Source organism: Brassica rapa, chromosome A07, assembly GCF_000309985.2.
Source record: "Brassica rapa cultivar Chiifu-401-42 chromosome A07, CAAS_Brap_v3.01, whole genome shotgun sequence".
NCBI classification, from domain to species: domain Eukaryota; kingdom Viridiplantae; phylum Streptophyta; class Magnoliopsida; order Brassicales; family Brassicaceae; genus Brassica; species Brassica rapa.
The window spans coordinates 19,425,784-19,442,204 of NC_024801.2; the positions used below are offsets into that span (position 1 = coordinate 19,425,784).

At 36.0% G+C, this 16,421-nt stretch overlaps 4 protein-coding genes across 8 annotated transcripts; 1 reads left to right on the forward strand and 3 right to left on the reverse strand.

Moving 5' to 3' along the window:
* Positions 1-463: 463 nt before the first annotated feature.
* On the forward strand, positions 464-2,260 carry LOC103830339 (auxin-responsive protein IAA30). Its single transcript, XM_009106115.3, has 3 exons — positions 464-1,369; positions 1,743-1,839; positions 1,953-2,260. The coding sequence occupies exons 1-3, from the start codon at positions 1,003-1,005 to the stop codon at positions 2,005-2,007; spliced, it is 519 nt and encodes a 172-aa protein (XP_009104363.1). The 5' UTR covers positions 464-1,002; the 3' UTR covers positions 2,008-2,260.
* Positions 2,261-2,761: 501 nt separating this feature from the next.
* On the reverse strand, positions 2,762-6,172 carry LOC103830340 (probable polygalacturonase). 4 transcript variants are annotated; one of them, XM_033274430.1, is made up of 8 exons: positions 5,582-6,172; positions 5,408-5,485; positions 5,149-5,251; positions 4,517-4,837; positions 4,319-4,439; positions 4,019-4,193; positions 3,866-3,936; positions 2,762-3,754 (listed from the first exon to the last, which is right to left on the reverse strand). In XM_033274430.1, the coding sequence occupies exons 3-8, from the start codon at positions 5,164-5,166 to the stop codon at positions 3,042-3,044; spliced, it is 1,419 nt and encodes a 472-aa protein (XP_033130321.1). In that variant the 5' UTR covers positions 5,167-5,251; positions 5,408-5,485; positions 5,582-6,172; the 3' UTR covers positions 2,762-3,041. The 4 variants fall into 4 exon arrangements, with proteins under 4 accessions (XP_033130321.1, XP_018508859.1, XP_033130320.1 ...); XM_018653343.2 differs by having other exon boundaries at positions 5,379-5,485; XM_033274429.1 differs by having other exon boundaries at positions 5,408-5,501.
* A 447-nt stretch (positions 6,173-6,619) lies between these two features.
* LOC103830342 (proline--tRNA ligase, cytoplasmic) lies at positions 6,620-9,900 on the reverse strand. Of its 2 annotated transcripts, XM_009106121.3 has the most exons (10): positions 8,988-9,900; positions 8,787-8,879; positions 8,583-8,699; positions 8,303-8,490; positions 8,150-8,216; positions 7,937-8,059; positions 7,700-7,852; positions 7,108-7,611; positions 6,945-7,038; positions 6,620-6,851 (listed from the first exon to the last, which is right to left on the reverse strand). In XM_009106121.3, the coding sequence occupies exons 1-10, from the start codon at positions 9,459-9,461 to the stop codon at positions 6,787-6,789; spliced, it is 1,878 nt and encodes a 625-aa protein (XP_009104369.1). In that variant the 5' UTR covers positions 9,462-9,900; the 3' UTR covers positions 6,620-6,786. The 2 variants fall into 2 exon arrangements, with proteins under 2 accessions (XP_009104369.1, XP_033130319.1); XM_033274428.1 differs by having other exon boundaries at positions 6,620-7,038.
* A 254-nt stretch (positions 9,901-10,154) lies between these two features.
* Positions 10,155-13,297, reverse strand: LOC103830343 (proline--tRNA ligase, cytoplasmic). The gene is made up of 12 exons (XM_009106122.3): positions 13,167-13,297; positions 12,803-12,964; positions 12,598-12,687; positions 12,374-12,490; positions 12,102-12,289; positions 11,873-11,939; positions 11,628-11,750; positions 11,382-11,534; positions 11,006-11,290; positions 10,672-10,890; positions 10,488-10,581; positions 10,155-10,366 (listed from the first exon to the last, which is right to left on the reverse strand). Exons 2-12 carry the CDS (start codon positions 12,944-12,946, stop codon positions 10,302-10,304), a joined length of 1,545 nt encoding a protein of 514 aa, XP_009104370.1. The 5' UTR covers positions 12,947-12,964; positions 13,167-13,297; the 3' UTR covers positions 10,155-10,301.
* Positions 13,298-16,421: the final 3,124 nt, after the last annotated feature.

The window sequence follows — 16,421 nt, forward strand, 5'->3', positions numbered from 1 at the left end:
AATGTTCCATCTATCTGATCAATAAATTTGATATTCAATCAGAAAAAAGGGAAGGAGTACCTAAATATTAGACAAACTCTACTCCTTCCGTTTTTTTATATAAGTCGTTTTACAGCTATGCACGTAGATTAAGAAAACCATTAATTTCTTATACTCCCTCCGTTTTTTAATATAAGTCGTTTTAAAGGTATGCACATAGATTAAGAAAATCATTAATTTCTTATATTTTCGAAACAAAAACATAATTAATTATTTACCTAACCACAATTCAATCAATAGAAAAATATAAGATATATTATCATTGGTCAGACAACATTAATTATTAATAAATGTTACATAGATTACCGAAAACGACATATAATTTGGAACAAAAAAGTTTCTCTAAAACGACTTATATTGAAAAACGGAGGGAGTATTTTGTAAACAAAAACATCATTAATTATTTACCTAACCACAATTCAACCAATAGAAAAATAGAAGATATATTATCATCGACCATACAACATTAATTATTAATAAATTTTACATAGAAAATCGAAAACGACATATAATTTGGAACAAAAAAATTTCTCTAAAACGATTTATATTAGAAAACGGAGGAAGTATATGTTTGTGTTTGTTTGTCAAGAAATAAGAAACAATGTTTTTTTTGGTAAACGAAGAGTACTAGGAGTCGAGTGTTTACTTGAAACAATACACGTTCAGTTAAACACAACACACCCAGCCAAAAAAAATCGAGCACAAAGTCAAACCAACACTTTGACCAAATGTCTACATGACACGTGTATCTGTCTGCTACATCAACAACATCTTTAACCACACTGTCTCATCATTCCACCATCTCCATTTTAATTTTTATTGAAAAACAAAAATATCACCAAGACCATATCAATATCGATTCTTCTTCTTCGAAAAATATATTATAAAATAAAAAATCCTCCACTATATATATACACACACACGTTCAAATCATTAGATACAAACCAGAGAGAACAAAAAGAAATGGGAAGAGGTAGAAGCTCATCGTCTTCATCAATAGAGAGTAGCTGCAAAAGCAACCCATTTGGTGGCTCTTCAAGTAATACTCGGAACCTAAGCACGGACCTGAGGCTTGGACTCAGCTTTGGATCATCTTCCGGTCAATATTACAGCGGTGGAGAAAATCATGAATATGAAGTCGTTGCGGCTGATCATGAGATGATCATGGAAGAAGAAGAAGATCAAAACGAGTGTAATAGTCTTGGAAGCTTCTACGTGAAGGTGAACATGGAAGGAGTTCCTATTGGAAGAAAGATCGATCTCTTTGCTCTTAATGGATACCATGATTTGATCACAACTCTCGACTACATGTTCAACGCTTCAATTCTATGTAAGAATCTACACACACATATATACATATTCAAATATTAATATTTGCATGTAAACCATAACCCATTTTATATATATCGTTTTGTTTTGGCTCTTTTAAGATAATAAAATATCATATCATCCAACATGATCATAACTATATATATATATTTATATATCTTTGCATGCAGAAACGGTATATATAAAACATTGTCTTTAGTTTCGAAAGTATTAGTGGTTAATATGTGTATTTTGCTTCAAAATGTTAAAAGCCGGTCATGTTTGCATGTAGACCATGATCAATTCTATCTATAGAGTTAAGAATGCGTGGTATGTGAGAAAGAAGAGTGAGAGTATAGTGGGTGAATGGTAAATAATAATGAAAACTGTAACAGGGGCTGAAGAAGAAGAGATGTGTAGCGAGAAGAGTCACGTGTTAACGTATGCAGACAAGGAAGGTGACTGGATGATGGTAGGAGATGTTCCTTGGGAGTAAGTAGTTTCCTTATTTAATTTATTAAATTTCTAATTAAACACACTTTTCAATTTATTAATGACAATAATGATGCAGAAGTCTAATGGGTGTTTAATTGATTATTCTGTAGAATGTTCTTGTCTAGCGTGAGAAGACTAAAGATCTCAAGAGCTTATCACTACTGATTTAAAAAGAAAAGCAAAGATGGACTGTAGAATTGACCAATACAGTGGGTGAAAAAGTTAGTTTTGTAATGATGTAAATCACTTGTCGAAGGTTTATTCGAAGTTTTGTTTCTACTTGTATTACGTAATTTTATTGTTCGGTTGTAACTTGTAAGGAGGAAAAATTCAGACCCTTCTTAAGAAATTTATTTTTTGCTGTTTATTAGTATGAAAAAATTGGTTGCAGAAATTGCGTTACTAGTTTATGATTTGATGTGATAAAACCAGTCTTATATGGATCGATTTAGCACATTACTGTTTCGGTTTACTATCAGATTTTTAATCAAATATATCTTTAAGTTTAAGTTGACTTTTTTTCTTGTAGAAAGTTATCCGAATGTGTTTGACAAAAAAAAAAGTTTTCCGAATGTTTCTACTTGTAGAATATTGTCTGTCAATAATCTTTTTTTTTTTTGTTAATTAGAGATGTCATATTCTAACTAGACATAACGAAATATAGTCCTATTTTGTCTGACCAAATAACAACAATTTTGTTCCTTACATGAATTGAACTTACAGATCTACACTTACATTAAACCAATCCTTTACCACTAAGCTATCACTCAGTTATTTTTATTTAGTTTTTACTTTTAGTTGTTATTTTTTGGATCAAACGCTAATAGTTAAGAGTTTTCTTCTTCTAATGGAATCTGAGATTGCAGAAATAATTGTTAGCAACACAAAAATTCAATCATATAAAAAAACACAGAAAAAATCAGTTTCAAGTCTCTTTGTGAAGAAGATATTACACTTGTTCTGCTCACCAAAGCATTAAAAATCCATACAAAAAAACAACAACAAAAAAGCTCTCAAGTCACTCTGATTATTCTCCTCACTGCACACAAATTTACAACAAAACAACAAAAATGAAGAAAGGACGAAAGCATCACTTTTGAAAAACAAAACCTCGGAAAAAAAATGGAAGGAAAATTTGAAGAGGTTTCTTCACACTCAAGCAAACTGTGTGTGTTTCCCTTAGGTCAAACTCCAGTAACTTACCAAGAAAGCAACCATGGTGATCTACTTAAACCACTTGATTTCTCCAGATTATTCTCTGATAACCCAAAACAATCAGAGCTATGCTCCGGGAAGATACTCTCTCCAAAAGAATCACAAGTAATCTCCGGCGAAACCCACTGTGAGTAGCCTCTAACGTGTGAGCATTTCCATGGAGCTTTCTTCGAGTTCTTCTTCACTGTAAGAGTAACATTAAGGAAACATATGTTCTTAAACTCATCTCCTTCAATACCTTCAAGAAGACCCGCCACACCGATATCTTCACCATTAATATTCTCAAACGTGATCTTCTCTATAACCGGAAGTGCCTTGGGATCGAAGTTTTCATCAGGATGTTCACCGTACTTACCCGTGAACCTAATAGCTTTCTGCACGTTATGGAACTTCACGTTAGACACATGAACGTTTCTAACGTACCCGCCTCGTCCGGGAGAAGTCTTGATTCTGATACCGGTATTGGAGTTGAATAGATGTAAGTCTTTGATATAGATGTCAGAAACACCTCCTGACATTTCACTTCCTATGGCTATTCCTGAGCTTGAAGTGGTTTGACCCGTTAACCGGTTGATCTTGATCTTGGAGCTCGGTCTTGCGTAGGATATGCCGTACTCATCCCATCCGCTTTTTATCGACACTAAATCATCTCCAGTAACTATGTAACAATCCTCTATGCAAACGTTAGTTGATGAATCTGCATTGAGATAAATGATATTAATTAGCCTATAACGGATATGAGTCAATTCACTTATCACCAATTGGTTTTAGATTAAACTTTACGAGTAAAGTTAGCAATGGAACTCACCTGGATCAACTCCGTCTGTGTTTGGAGAGTCAAGAGGAGCCAAAATTGTGAGATTCTTTACAAGAACATCTCTGTTCAGACAACCAAAAACAAATCCATATCAGAACACAAGATTAGCTGAAGTCAAATCTCATTAGATAAGTTAGAACTGACCTGCAATAAACAGGATGAATGTTCCAAAAGGGTGAATTCAAGAAGGTGAGGTTAGAGATGATGAGACCAGTAGTGTTTATAAGCTCAACAATATGAGGTCTTGTATAGTTTAGCTCTCCATGTCTAAACCAATCCCACCATACACTTCCTTGACCATCTATTGTCCCGTTCTCCCCTATAACCATAACATCATCAGACTAATATCAACCATTCAAAAACTAACAATCCATACAGTATCATCAGACTAACATCAACGTTTCAAAAACGAATCATCCATATACATTGTTTAACTAGTAGTACCTGTTATGACTACATCTGTGAGGTTCTGACCATATATAAGACTCCTGTGTCTTCTACCAGGCAACTCTCTTCCTCGTCCATATGATGGTAAAGGATCAACCACAGGCCAATTCTCCGAGCTCTGAGAAAGACATTTAAGTTTTTTAAGTGATCACATTTTTTATATAATAACAAAATGTATTCTTGTGAAAGACTTGCCGTTGAACCGAGAATGGTGGCACCCTTGTCTAGCCATAACGTTAAGTGACTGATAAGGTCGAAACTCCCGGTAAGCCACTGACCAGCAGGAACAAAAAGCTTGGCACCTCCTTTATCAGAGAAAGAGTTGAGGTAGAACAAAGCATTCTGAAAGGCTTTAGTGTTTAGAGTGACACCATCCCCAACAGCTCCAAACTCTGTGATTGAGACGCTGTGAGGCCGGTGAAGAATCACCGAGTTTGAATATTCACAATGCAGGCTTCCACCAACACTATACCAAGCACCATAGAAGAATGCTTGTACCAGGAGCACATACCAGAGCTGCAAAAAGCAAAAAAAAAAAGATAAATGCATGAACAATGAGTGTATGAACTTTAAAAGCTCATGAAAAATAGAGATATAGTCAGGTGAGTACTACATTTCACCTCTATAAGCAAGCAAACATCAAATCAGGAAGAAAGAGGGAAATCTAGAACAGTAAGTCTAAAATTATCAAAACTTTTAATCAGATTTCAGATCTCAGCAGACAAGACATTAGTATAACCAGATTTGAGAAGACAAGAGCATTGGAATTTTCATCATATGTCTAAACAAGAGAAGAAGCAAGAGAGGAGGAGATTGATAGAACTTACAAGGAAAGATCTCTTCATAAGAACAGAAGATCTGTGATTAAATTTAAAATCTTCTTGACAAACAATCTGAACTTATTTTACTTCTGTCTCTCTCTCACACAGACTGTAAGAAAATAATCAAAAAAATTGAAAGATTAGTTTTCTCTCTCTCTCTCTCTCTCATAAGAGTGAAGCAAGTTGGAAAGAGTGATTAGATGGGGTCAGGGGTGAGAGGAAACAGGGGAACCCACACTGGACAGCAAGTATCATTGAAAGTGACCTGTTTGTGCCCGCCAAAGATTCAAGCAGTAGTAGGTCCATCATCTTCTACCTTCTCCGTACCATTTTTCATTACCTCCTTCCAGTTTTAATGACTTTAACAAATCAAAAAATTAAAGAAGAAAGAAGAAGAAGAAGAACATTCGATGAAATCTATGATGTCTGGAGATTATACCTTATTCTATGTTCTGTTACAAAGTGACAAAGATGGGTCACAGATAGGCTAAAGCCAGAAAGAAAGAAAGAGAAGAAAAGACCAGTCTGTAAAATGATCACTAAGGAATCAATTTTTTTTTATTCTTTTTTTTTTTGAATAAGCATATTCCATGTGATCCTAACTCAAATAGTATTATTTTTAAAACACTATGGGTTCATCAGTTATCACGAGAAGAAGAAGATGATGGATCACGTGACACGTGGCACGGATCTACTTACATAAGTGAGCATTGACTATCTGCTAATGTAATTAATTTACACAGTAAACTAATTTTTTTTTTGTTTAACAGTTAACTTAATATATTACAGTTAGTAAAAATCAGAAGTGCTTTCGACACATGTGCTAGAGAAGCAAATAAACAATCATAACAAGATTTAAGTATTGCATTCAAGTTCCAAGAAAGTCACAAATATTTTTCGATTTGCAGCGCAAACCTTCGACTATACTTAAATGCAGTCAACTCTCGTAGATAAATTGTTATTACATCCTCTATGTGGAATTAAGGATTGTTTTTATATATTTCTGTTGAGCTAGAATGATTTTTTTTTTTAAATTACAAACATACTATTCGGAAAGGAGGCAATAGATTAGAGAAAATTAAGAAGACAGACAGTGTGATGAGACGTGTTGTTGGAGTCTAATAGAACAATGGAACACCCATGATTACTATGCTTAATTATCCCTTTAAAGAGATTACCCAAACATAACATCATAATGAACAAATACCGGATTTATCAAGTTTAAGTACCCCAGCGTACACTTAAACTTTTAAAATGTCTAGAAGTTTTGGACCAGGCCGTACGTCTCCTAAGACAAAAGCCAAACCATTTAAATTAATTATCTTAACAAAACATCTCTTACTGACTATAATCAAAGAGTTTTAATCAATAGGTCAATTCCTAGTTTGTTTCTGATATGATTTATATATGCTTAACATTTGTATTAAATTAAAGTTCATAAGAAATTCTTCAAAACAAAGAGCATCACACAACAAGAGAGACGAAAAAGCTTACTGAATAAATGAATAACAATAACAATATCAATAGTCAATAAGAGATTTGCACTTGAAATGTTATATGGTTAAGCATCAAAACCAGACCAAAGTCAAAACGAAGTAGAAAGAAAGACGCAACAAGAAGCAAGCATGTAATGAACGGATGAACCTAATAACTCTTGCCCCAATAAGTCCACTTCTTAGCAAGCTTTCCTGAAGCAAAACATAGAGTCCCTGCAACAAAAACATATTGCTTTAATTAGTCCCGATAACATTTGAGCTTCAAGAGAGATAAAAAGTCAAAGTTAAGTAGAGATTGTGACCTACCTTCTGGAATTTCAGGCTGGTCAAATGGAGAACAAAGAGTCTTAGCTGCTCCAACTTCATCTTTGGTCCTTCTCTTAACGTCCATTTCAACCTCCTACAAAGACAACAAGACATTAAAAAGAGGCTTCTACAAAAAATTATAAGGGTCTTTGTGTGACATTACCGCTTCATCGCACCATGGAGCTAAAATGAGTTTCTTTTGACCAAGTGCTTCAACAAACTCATCCCAAGTCTTTACAACCACACAAGCATCATCTCGCTTCTGCTTAGCTACATCAAACATGTTTTGCTGAATCTTTCCAAGCAACTCCTTAACGTGTTCAACCAAACCTACTCTTGGAACATCAGCCTTAACTCCATTATCTCTTCTCACAGTTCTGACCTGGTTTTTGGCTAAATCTCTAGGTCCGATCTCAATTCTAAGTGGAACACCTTTCATCTCCCAGTGTGAATACTTCCATTTAGGAGAATAGTTATCAGACAAATCTTCTTTAGCACGTATACCAGCTTCCCGCAAGGCATCTTTCACGGCACAGCAAGCTTTAGATATCTCCTTGGTATCCGCATCTTTGAATGGCACTGGGATCACAATGACTTGGATTGGTGCTACTTTAGGAGGATTCACCAATCCTTTGTCATCTCCATGAGTCATTATCATCACTCCAATCTTCAAAAAAGGTTAAAAACTTTCATATGAGCAAGAACAAAAGCTTTTATACAAAACTGAAAAAAAGATTTTCAAGATTTTTTTTTACCGTTCTGGTACTATAAGCCCAAGAATTCTGCCACACCAGTTCGTTTTTTCCTTCTTTATTTGTAAATTTGATGTCAAACATCTTTGCAAACTTTGTTCCTAAGCAATGCGAGGTTGCACCTTGTATACCACGACCAGTTTCTGGTATGAAAGCCTAAAACACAATCACATTTTTTGGTTTGTAAAGAATTATGTGACAACTCCCTAATCAGTCCAAATTTTGAAATGTAACTTTTACCTCAACACTTGTGGTGTAACGTGCACCTGCAAACTTCTCATTCTCACTCTTCATACCTTTTACAACTGGGACTGCGAGATATTCTTCATAAAGGTGACGGTAATGGTCCAAAACCTCAAGAACCTAAACAATTAAGCAGAGAAATTAACATGTTTTTTCAAGCATAAATTAAAGTGGTTAAGATTTAGATCACAAAGGGCAAACCAGTCCTACCTCATTATCTGCGTCTTCTTCTGTAGCGTGAGCAGTGTGTCCTTCTTGCCACAAGAACTCTCGGCTCCTGCGATGATTAGAATTCAAAATTCAAGTCATATAAACCTATTTAATGTCCTAACTCAAGAAGTTATTGAAAATCTAAGAGAGTACCTGATGAACGGAGTAGGTTTGCTAAACTCCCATCTAACAACATTGTTCCATTGATTAAGCTTCAAAGGCAAGTCACGGTGGCTCTTTATCCACTTGCTGAAGTAAGGATATATCACAGTCTCACTCGTTGGACGAATTGCAATTGGAACGTTCAAATCAGATTTACCAGCTTTTGTAACCCATGCAACCTTTAAAACAGATTAACATAGCATCCAAGATTGGTTAAAAAAACACACCCAAAAGTTTATAGAATTTTTAAAGTATATTTATACACACAAACCTCTGGAGCAAAACCTTGTACGTGATCCTTCTCCTTCTCAAGAACACTAGCTGATACAAACAGAGGGAAATAATTCTCATCCACTTCTGCTTTCTCCAATACAGCATCAAAGTAAGTCTACAAAAAAATGGTACTTAATTAATCATTGAGCTTGAAAAACAAAAGAAATATGTTTTTTTTTGTTTTGTTTTGAAGTTAACTCACTCGCATAATATTCCAAATCTTCATAGCATTTGGCCTTAGAATGTAACATCCACTTATGTCATAGTATGCCATCATCTCACCACACCTACAAACCTTTTTAAAAACAATAAAACCAGATGTTACGAAACTAGTTTTAGGACAAAAGAACATGAAACTAGAAACAGTTAACTTATATTCTTATAAACCATGTATTATTATTACCTGAGAATACCATTGTCCGAAATCTTCATCTTTCTTGACCGTTACGCCAAGATTGGTGTCAGCCGTCTCCACAGATTCTTCCTCTACGCTACTTATTGCATAAACGGCAAGTTCTCCGCTTAATTCTTGATTACTCGAAACCCTATTCTCTTCTTCTTGAGCAACCATCGAATAAGCTTGTTCCAAGCTTGGTAATGGGTCCATGTCAAGGATCTCGTTCTTAACATTGGTATAGATTGAAGCATCTAATCCCAAGAGGAACTGATGTAATCTCTCTTCGTCCCTAGATGTATTCACATCTTCGCAGTTGCTTCCACCGCAAAGACACGAATTAGGTTTGTGTTGGTAAGTCGCGAGATCTTCCCAAATAGTTTTGAGTTTGTTGTAATAATCGTCAACAGTCATGCCTTTCCTCTGCCTGCATGCTCTTAATTCTTCCTTGAGTTCATAAACTCGAGCACTGTTCTTCTTCATCGTGCTAGAGAATGGCGACAGTTTTTTTTTTTTTAATTCTGCGAATTGAAACAATGAAAAGTAAACTGGGGACCCAATGGTTTTATACCAGATACTTGGGCTCAAGTTTTCCAGAGACTTGGTGCTCAAGTTTGCCACAGACTTGGCGCTCAAGTGCTAGGTTTTTTTCGGGGTTTATTAAAGCTGGTAAAAGGTTTAAATTACGTGGATTCTACAAATATATACTGTACTATGATTTTTAGATTCTTATCACACTTTTAATAAATAGCTCCAGGTTTTTTTTTTGAAACTTAAACAGCTACAGATTTTCATCGATTTAAATTCATTATTTTCATCATTCTTTTTGTAAATATATGATTTGTCTTTCTAAAAATTTCCAAAAGTTATATTGGATAATTTTAACTTTTACCAAAAAAAAAGAATATTTTCTAGTATCTTTATTTTTACACAATAAAAAATTACTACGATTAAAATAAGGAAGAGGTCAATTACTACGATTAAAATAAGGAAAAGGTCAATATATGAGCTTATCTAATAAACCAATTTAGGCAATGAAACAACTCAAGACTAGATTCAGGTGTCTAATGACCTGATCCTTAAACCATAGTAACCCACAAGACAGAAGCAGTGGATTTCAAATCTATTTCTGGTTTCTCAACCTCAACTGGTGATCTCATATTTTTCTCCTTTTTCTAACAGTTCTTTTGAAACAAAAGATCACTTTATAGTTCTTAATTCAATGAAACAGTTGAGAAAAAAAAAACTGAAATAACTTGGAGTAAAAAATATCAGCAAATCAAAGCACAGTGAACATGAGTCTTTACAAGAAAAATTGAACACTTAGTAACTCCTGCCCCAATAGGTCCATTTCTTCGCAGGCTTTCCAGATGCAAAGCAGAGAGTGCCTGTACAAACACAAAAACAACATCAATATATGCTTTAACTAGTGACAATAACAATCGCGGGTCAACAAAATTTTATGAGCAGAGTTTCTCAAGAGAGATTAAAAGGTTCTCTGTTTATGACCTTCAGGGAGTTCTGGCTGTTCAAATGGAGAACACAAGGTTTTAGCTGCTCCAGTTTCACCTTTAGTACGCGCCTTGACATCTCTCTCCACTTCCTGCAAATTATTAGATTAAAATTGTATTCTCTCTCACAGTTGATTTTCCACAAAAAGCCGGAAGAAACAAGAGTTTAAGTTGTAACGCACCTCTTCATCGCACCAGGGAGCTAAGATAAGTTTCTTTAGGTTGAGAGCACTGATAAACTCATCCCAAGTCCTAATTTCTTGCACACATGCTTCCCTCTTTTGCTTCGCCACTTCATACATGTTTTGCTGGATCTTCTCAAGCAGTTCCTTAACATGTTCCACTAAGCTACCTCTTGGGATATCTTCCTTAACTCCGTTGTCCCGTCTCACAGTTCTGACCTATACCCAATGCAAAAACAAAGACAAATGTAACTACAGGTGTACATATTTAAACCAAAAAACAACTGCCGAAAGAATAAAGGAGAGATATTCAACAGGTTAAAACCACACTGACCTGATCATTTTCCAGATCTCTGGGTCCAATCTCAATTCTCAATGGAACACCCTTCATTTCCCAGTTTGAATACTTCCATCCAGGAGAGTAGTTGTCCCTTAAATCTTCTTCAGCACGGATACCAGCTTCACTCAAGGCGGATACAGTAGCAGTACAAGCATCAAAGATTCCTTGGGTATTAGCATCTTTGTATGGCACAGGGATCACAACGACTTGCACAGATGCGACTTTAGGAGGAAGTATCAGGCCTTTGTCATCTCCGTGAGTCATAATCATTACTCCAATCTATGCCAGGTAAGAAGTTGAAAAGTTAACAGCGATAGAGACTCATGAGGAAGAATAACCTAGGTAAATAAAAAATAACTCAAAGTTTTACCGTCCTGGTACTGTAGGCCCAAGAATTCTGCCACACCATTTCTCTCTTTCCTTCCTCATCCTCATACCTGATCTCAAACATCTTCGCAAAGTTTTGTCCCAAACAATGAGAGGTTGCACCTTGAACACCACGACCAGTGTTTGGAATGAAAGCCTACAAAATCAATTTTTAATCCATAAAGAATTAATTCATCAGAAGAAATGAAGAAGAATGTGTCTCTGACACGAGAATAGAAAAATTACATACCTCTACACTTGTAGTGTAAAGTCCCCCAGCAAACTTCTCATTTTCACTCTTCATACCTTTCACAACTGGGACTGCGAGATACTCTTCATATATGCGACGGTAAAGCTCCAAAATTTGAAGGACCTGAGAACAGTTGAAGCAGTAAGATAAATGATACTAAGCTGGTAAACAAACAGAAACCTTGTTTGCAGCAAAAAAAAGGGAGATGTTGGATCTCAGGAAGAAGTTATAATAAGTTCAGTTACCTCTTCATCAGCTTCTTCTTTGGTGGCGAAAGCAGTGTGCCCTTCCTGCCACAGAAATTCACGGCTCCTGCAATTTTAAAACGTCACAATGGACTATGAGAAAGAAACTTCTGTGTTCGACGGTTTAAACCCATACAACAATCCAGTATCTACGGCAGAAATAATTAACTAGCTCAAGAAAAAGGCATAAGCAAGAAAACTAGAAAGGAGTTAAAGATGGTTTAAGTACCGGATAAAAGGGGTAGGGTTGCTGAACTCCCATCTAACAACATTGCACCACTGGTTAAGCTTCAAAGGCAAGTCACGGTGGCCCCTTATCCACTTGCTGTAGTAAGGGTACATCACTGTCTCACTGGTTGGACGAATGGCTATTGGGACTTCCAAGTCAGATTTGCCCGATTTTGTAACCCAAGCAACCTAAACAAACATTCCAATCTGTTAGCCCAAATGCCTCACTGTCACAAATAAAAATCCTTCTAAAGATTTAAGATACACACACACCTCTGGAGCGAAACCCTCGATGTGGTCCTTCTCCTTCTCGAGGACACCAGGGGATACAAAGAGAGGGAAGTAGCAATTCTTGACCTTCATTTTCTTGATTTCCGCATCAAAGAAAGTCTATATGAAAACAAAAAATGATCAAACAATGTTCTTACTATCATTGTGATATATTAACAATAAATTAATCTTAAAAATAAAAATAAAAATAACGATGGTATACTCACTTGCATAATCTCCCAAATAGCCATTGACCATGGCCTAAGGATGTAACATCCAGAGATATCGTAGTACTCAATCATCTCGTGTTTACAAACCTAGACAGCCATAAAAAAAAAAGATACGTCAATAAACAAACCTGCTTGTAACAAAACAAATGTTCAAATCAGAACATGCTGGTAGTAGTAATATACTGAGTAAAAACAAACAAACCTCAGAGTACCATTCCCCAAAGTTCTCATCTTTCTTAACGCTGAGACCAAGACCTGTCTCCTTCTTAACGTCCTTCTTCTTCTTTCCACCACCACTTGGACCAGCCTTGTCAACCTTCTCTTTCTTCCCACTTGCACCAGCCATTTCAACCCTTTCTTCTTTCTGAATGCATTACGAAAGAGATACGTTTATCATCAAATTTCCAATAACAAAGCATCTCAGTATAACCTAAGCACTAATCGAGAGCTACTTTGAGATCTGTGAGTCGATTCAGACTACAAATTCCCCAGGAAATGAACCAAAATCTCAATCGATTCACAAAGCAAACAGAGAACATTCGATAGTAAGAGAAGAAGAAGCTAACCAAATCGCCGATGAGCTGAAGAAGGCGGAGGCGAACAATAACGAGCGAATCGAGAGGGAAACGGTTACAGCTTGTAAACCCTTTGACTCACTTTTAGCGAGCTTTCTCACTGAACTACACCCACTTATATCTCGCCACGTGTTAGGACTCATCTATCTCTACGCTTATTCTCAATTTAAAATGGGCTAGGCCCAATTTTAGTCATTAAGTCAACGTTTAATGCATTAACTATACTGTAATGGAGAAAAAATGGATAATATTCTAATCACATTCCACATTGGCAACTTGAATAATGGTTAGGTCATGGAAATGCTATTTTATAATCTCACATGTCAGATAGCTCGACCTAACAATACCCCCATTTTATAGGCCCATTTCAAATTTTGGCCCAAGTTTAAACATTTAATTTTTTTTTTTTTTCGACAAACTTAAATTTTATTAATATGAAAGCATAATATCTGAATACAAAGTTGGAGTTAACCACTTAGGTGGATAAACTTTACAATTTTCAAAAATAGAATTTGCTGGACCATGGCGAACAATTTCATGCGCGGCTTGATTTCCATTACGTTTGACAAAAGTAAATGTTGTTGTAGAAAGCCTATTCTTCAATCTATTAATTTCTTCAAGAAGATTCTGAATGGTTGGATTTGTTAGATGATCATTAATCGTTGTAACCAAGATTTCTGAGTCCCCTTCGAAAATCATATCACTATATCCTCCTATCCAAGCATTCTGCATTGCCACCAGTAAAGCCATTGTCTCTGCAACTAAACTGGAATTAGCGAACCCCAAATTAGCCGAACCCCACATATAAGGATGACCATAACAGTTCCGGATAATCCATGCACCTCGAACTTGGTTCGAATTTAAATCATATGCAGCATCGTAATTACATTTTAGAAAACCCTGATCTGGACGTTTCCATGATGATAAGGCATGCAAAGAAGAACCTACACTTGTATTGTTTACTGTAGGAGATGATGAACATAAATGAGATATCCATTCTCTTACGTCAGCGCAAGCATTGTCCACTATGACATTTGGTTGCAGTATTTGTTTCCTAAAAAGAAGGAAATTCCTCTTTTTCCATATACGCCATAGTAACCAAAAAGGTAATAACCGTTGATAAAGAGAAAGAGATTGTACGCCTTGAATATTCAGCAGAAACCCGATTTTATTGTCCATAGAATCATTTGTTAATAATGGACCCATAAAAGGTAGATTTGAAAGTCTCCAAATACATATTGAATCGGGGCACGTGAAAAAACAATGGTCGATTGTCTCTTCTGCCAATCCACATCTCTGGCAGATAGGATCTAAATTCATTCCTCTTGAATTTAGTCTTGTAGTTGTTCCAATAGCCTTTGATAGAATACGCCAAAGAAAAAGGTTAAGTTTGGGCATTATATTTAATTTCCAAACCTTATCCTTTAGAATAGGATCACCATAAGGAATTGGAGGGGCTTCAATCAAATAATCTGGTGCATGCCTAGCAACCTTATACCCAGAAGACACCGTATAGTTTCCATCTCGTGTATGACTCCAAATTAACTTATCTTCTTTTTCTGTTTGGCTTAAATATATCTGGCTTACGAGACGTTGGTCCTCGTCGCATAAATAGGACTGTAGTGCCACCGGATTCCAATGTTTGTAAGGTGAAGTTGTGATCAAATCACTAACGAATAAATCACAATTCATTGTTGTAGAAGCAGGCCGAGGTGGAATAACAGGTAACCAGTTATCTTGAAAAACTCGTATATCTTTGCCATTTCCCACAATGTAGCTACATCCTTTCTTTAAAACATCAATACCAGCAAGCAAAGATTTCCATCCATATGACTGCTTACGACATGTTTTCCCTTCTAGAAGTTGTTTTCCTTTAAGATATCGGGCTTTATAAAGTTTGGAAAAAAGACAGTTTGGTTTTGAGTAGATTCGCCATGCTTGTTTGGCAAGCAGAGCATCATTAAACTTGGGTAAATCTTTGAATCCAAGTCCTCCTTCTTTCTTCGTATACTGTAATTTTTTCCAAGCCACCCATGGTAGACCTTTAAGATCATTTTTTCCCCACCAGAATCTCATTAAAATGGCATCTATCTCTTGTGTTGTTGCAACAGGGAGTTTAAAGTGTGACATAGAATAAATAGGGGTTGATACGGCAACCGATTTGATCATAACTTCTTTACCAGCTGGTGAAAGAAATTTAGTACTCCAATGAGACGTTCTCTGTTTAACACATTGAACAACTGTACTAAACATTTCTTTTTTTTTCCGTCCAAACTGCTCTGGTAGACCCAAATACTTCCCACCACCACCATGATTTGAGATTCCGAGGATGTGTTTCAAGGAGTCTTGTTTAGAACCATGAACCTTAGAACCAAAAGTTATTACTGATTTGTCTTGATTTATTTTTTGACCAGAGCATTTTTCATAGATATCAAACACTTCTTTTAGAGCTTTGCAATTTTTTTGATTAGCAATGCAGAAAAAGAGAGAGTCATCCGCAAAAAATAGATGAGTAATAGATGGAGTCCCTTGTCCAATTTTAATACCATTTATTTTCTTACGCCGAACTTGAACATCAATTAGATGACTCAAAATATCAGCACAGAGAATATATAGATATGGAGATAATGGATCTCCTTGACGTAACCCCCGCTGTGGAATGATATGTCCCTGAGGAACCCCATTAATAAGCACTGAATATTCAACTGTACTGACCAGAGCCATTACCCAAGATATCCATTTTTCTGCAAATCCAAATGCTCGTAAGGTACCTTCGAGAAAATTCCAATCAACACGATCATAAGCTTTAGTGATGTCTGTCTTAACAGCCATATATGTCTGAGACACTCGTTTCCTTGATTTAAGAGAATGCATAAGCTCATGGGCAATCATAACATTATCATTGATTAATCGACCTGGAATAAAAGCTGCTTGTGAATCCGAGACAATTTTGTCAAGGGAAGATTTCAGCCGAAAAACCAAAATCTTGCTTATGATTTTGTAGAGGACATTACAGAGAGCAATTGGACGAAATTCAGACAGTGTTTGAGGACACTTATTTTTTGGTATCATACATATATTTGTATGGTTAAGTCCTGGCGATAATTTCCCTGTAGCAAAAAAACCTTTAACTTCCTCACAAATTGCTTCTCCTACGATATCCCAGCATTGTTGATAAAACCGAGCCGTTAACCCATCCGGGCCTGGAGCTTTGTCTGCACCAATGTGACAAATTGCAGCATGTAT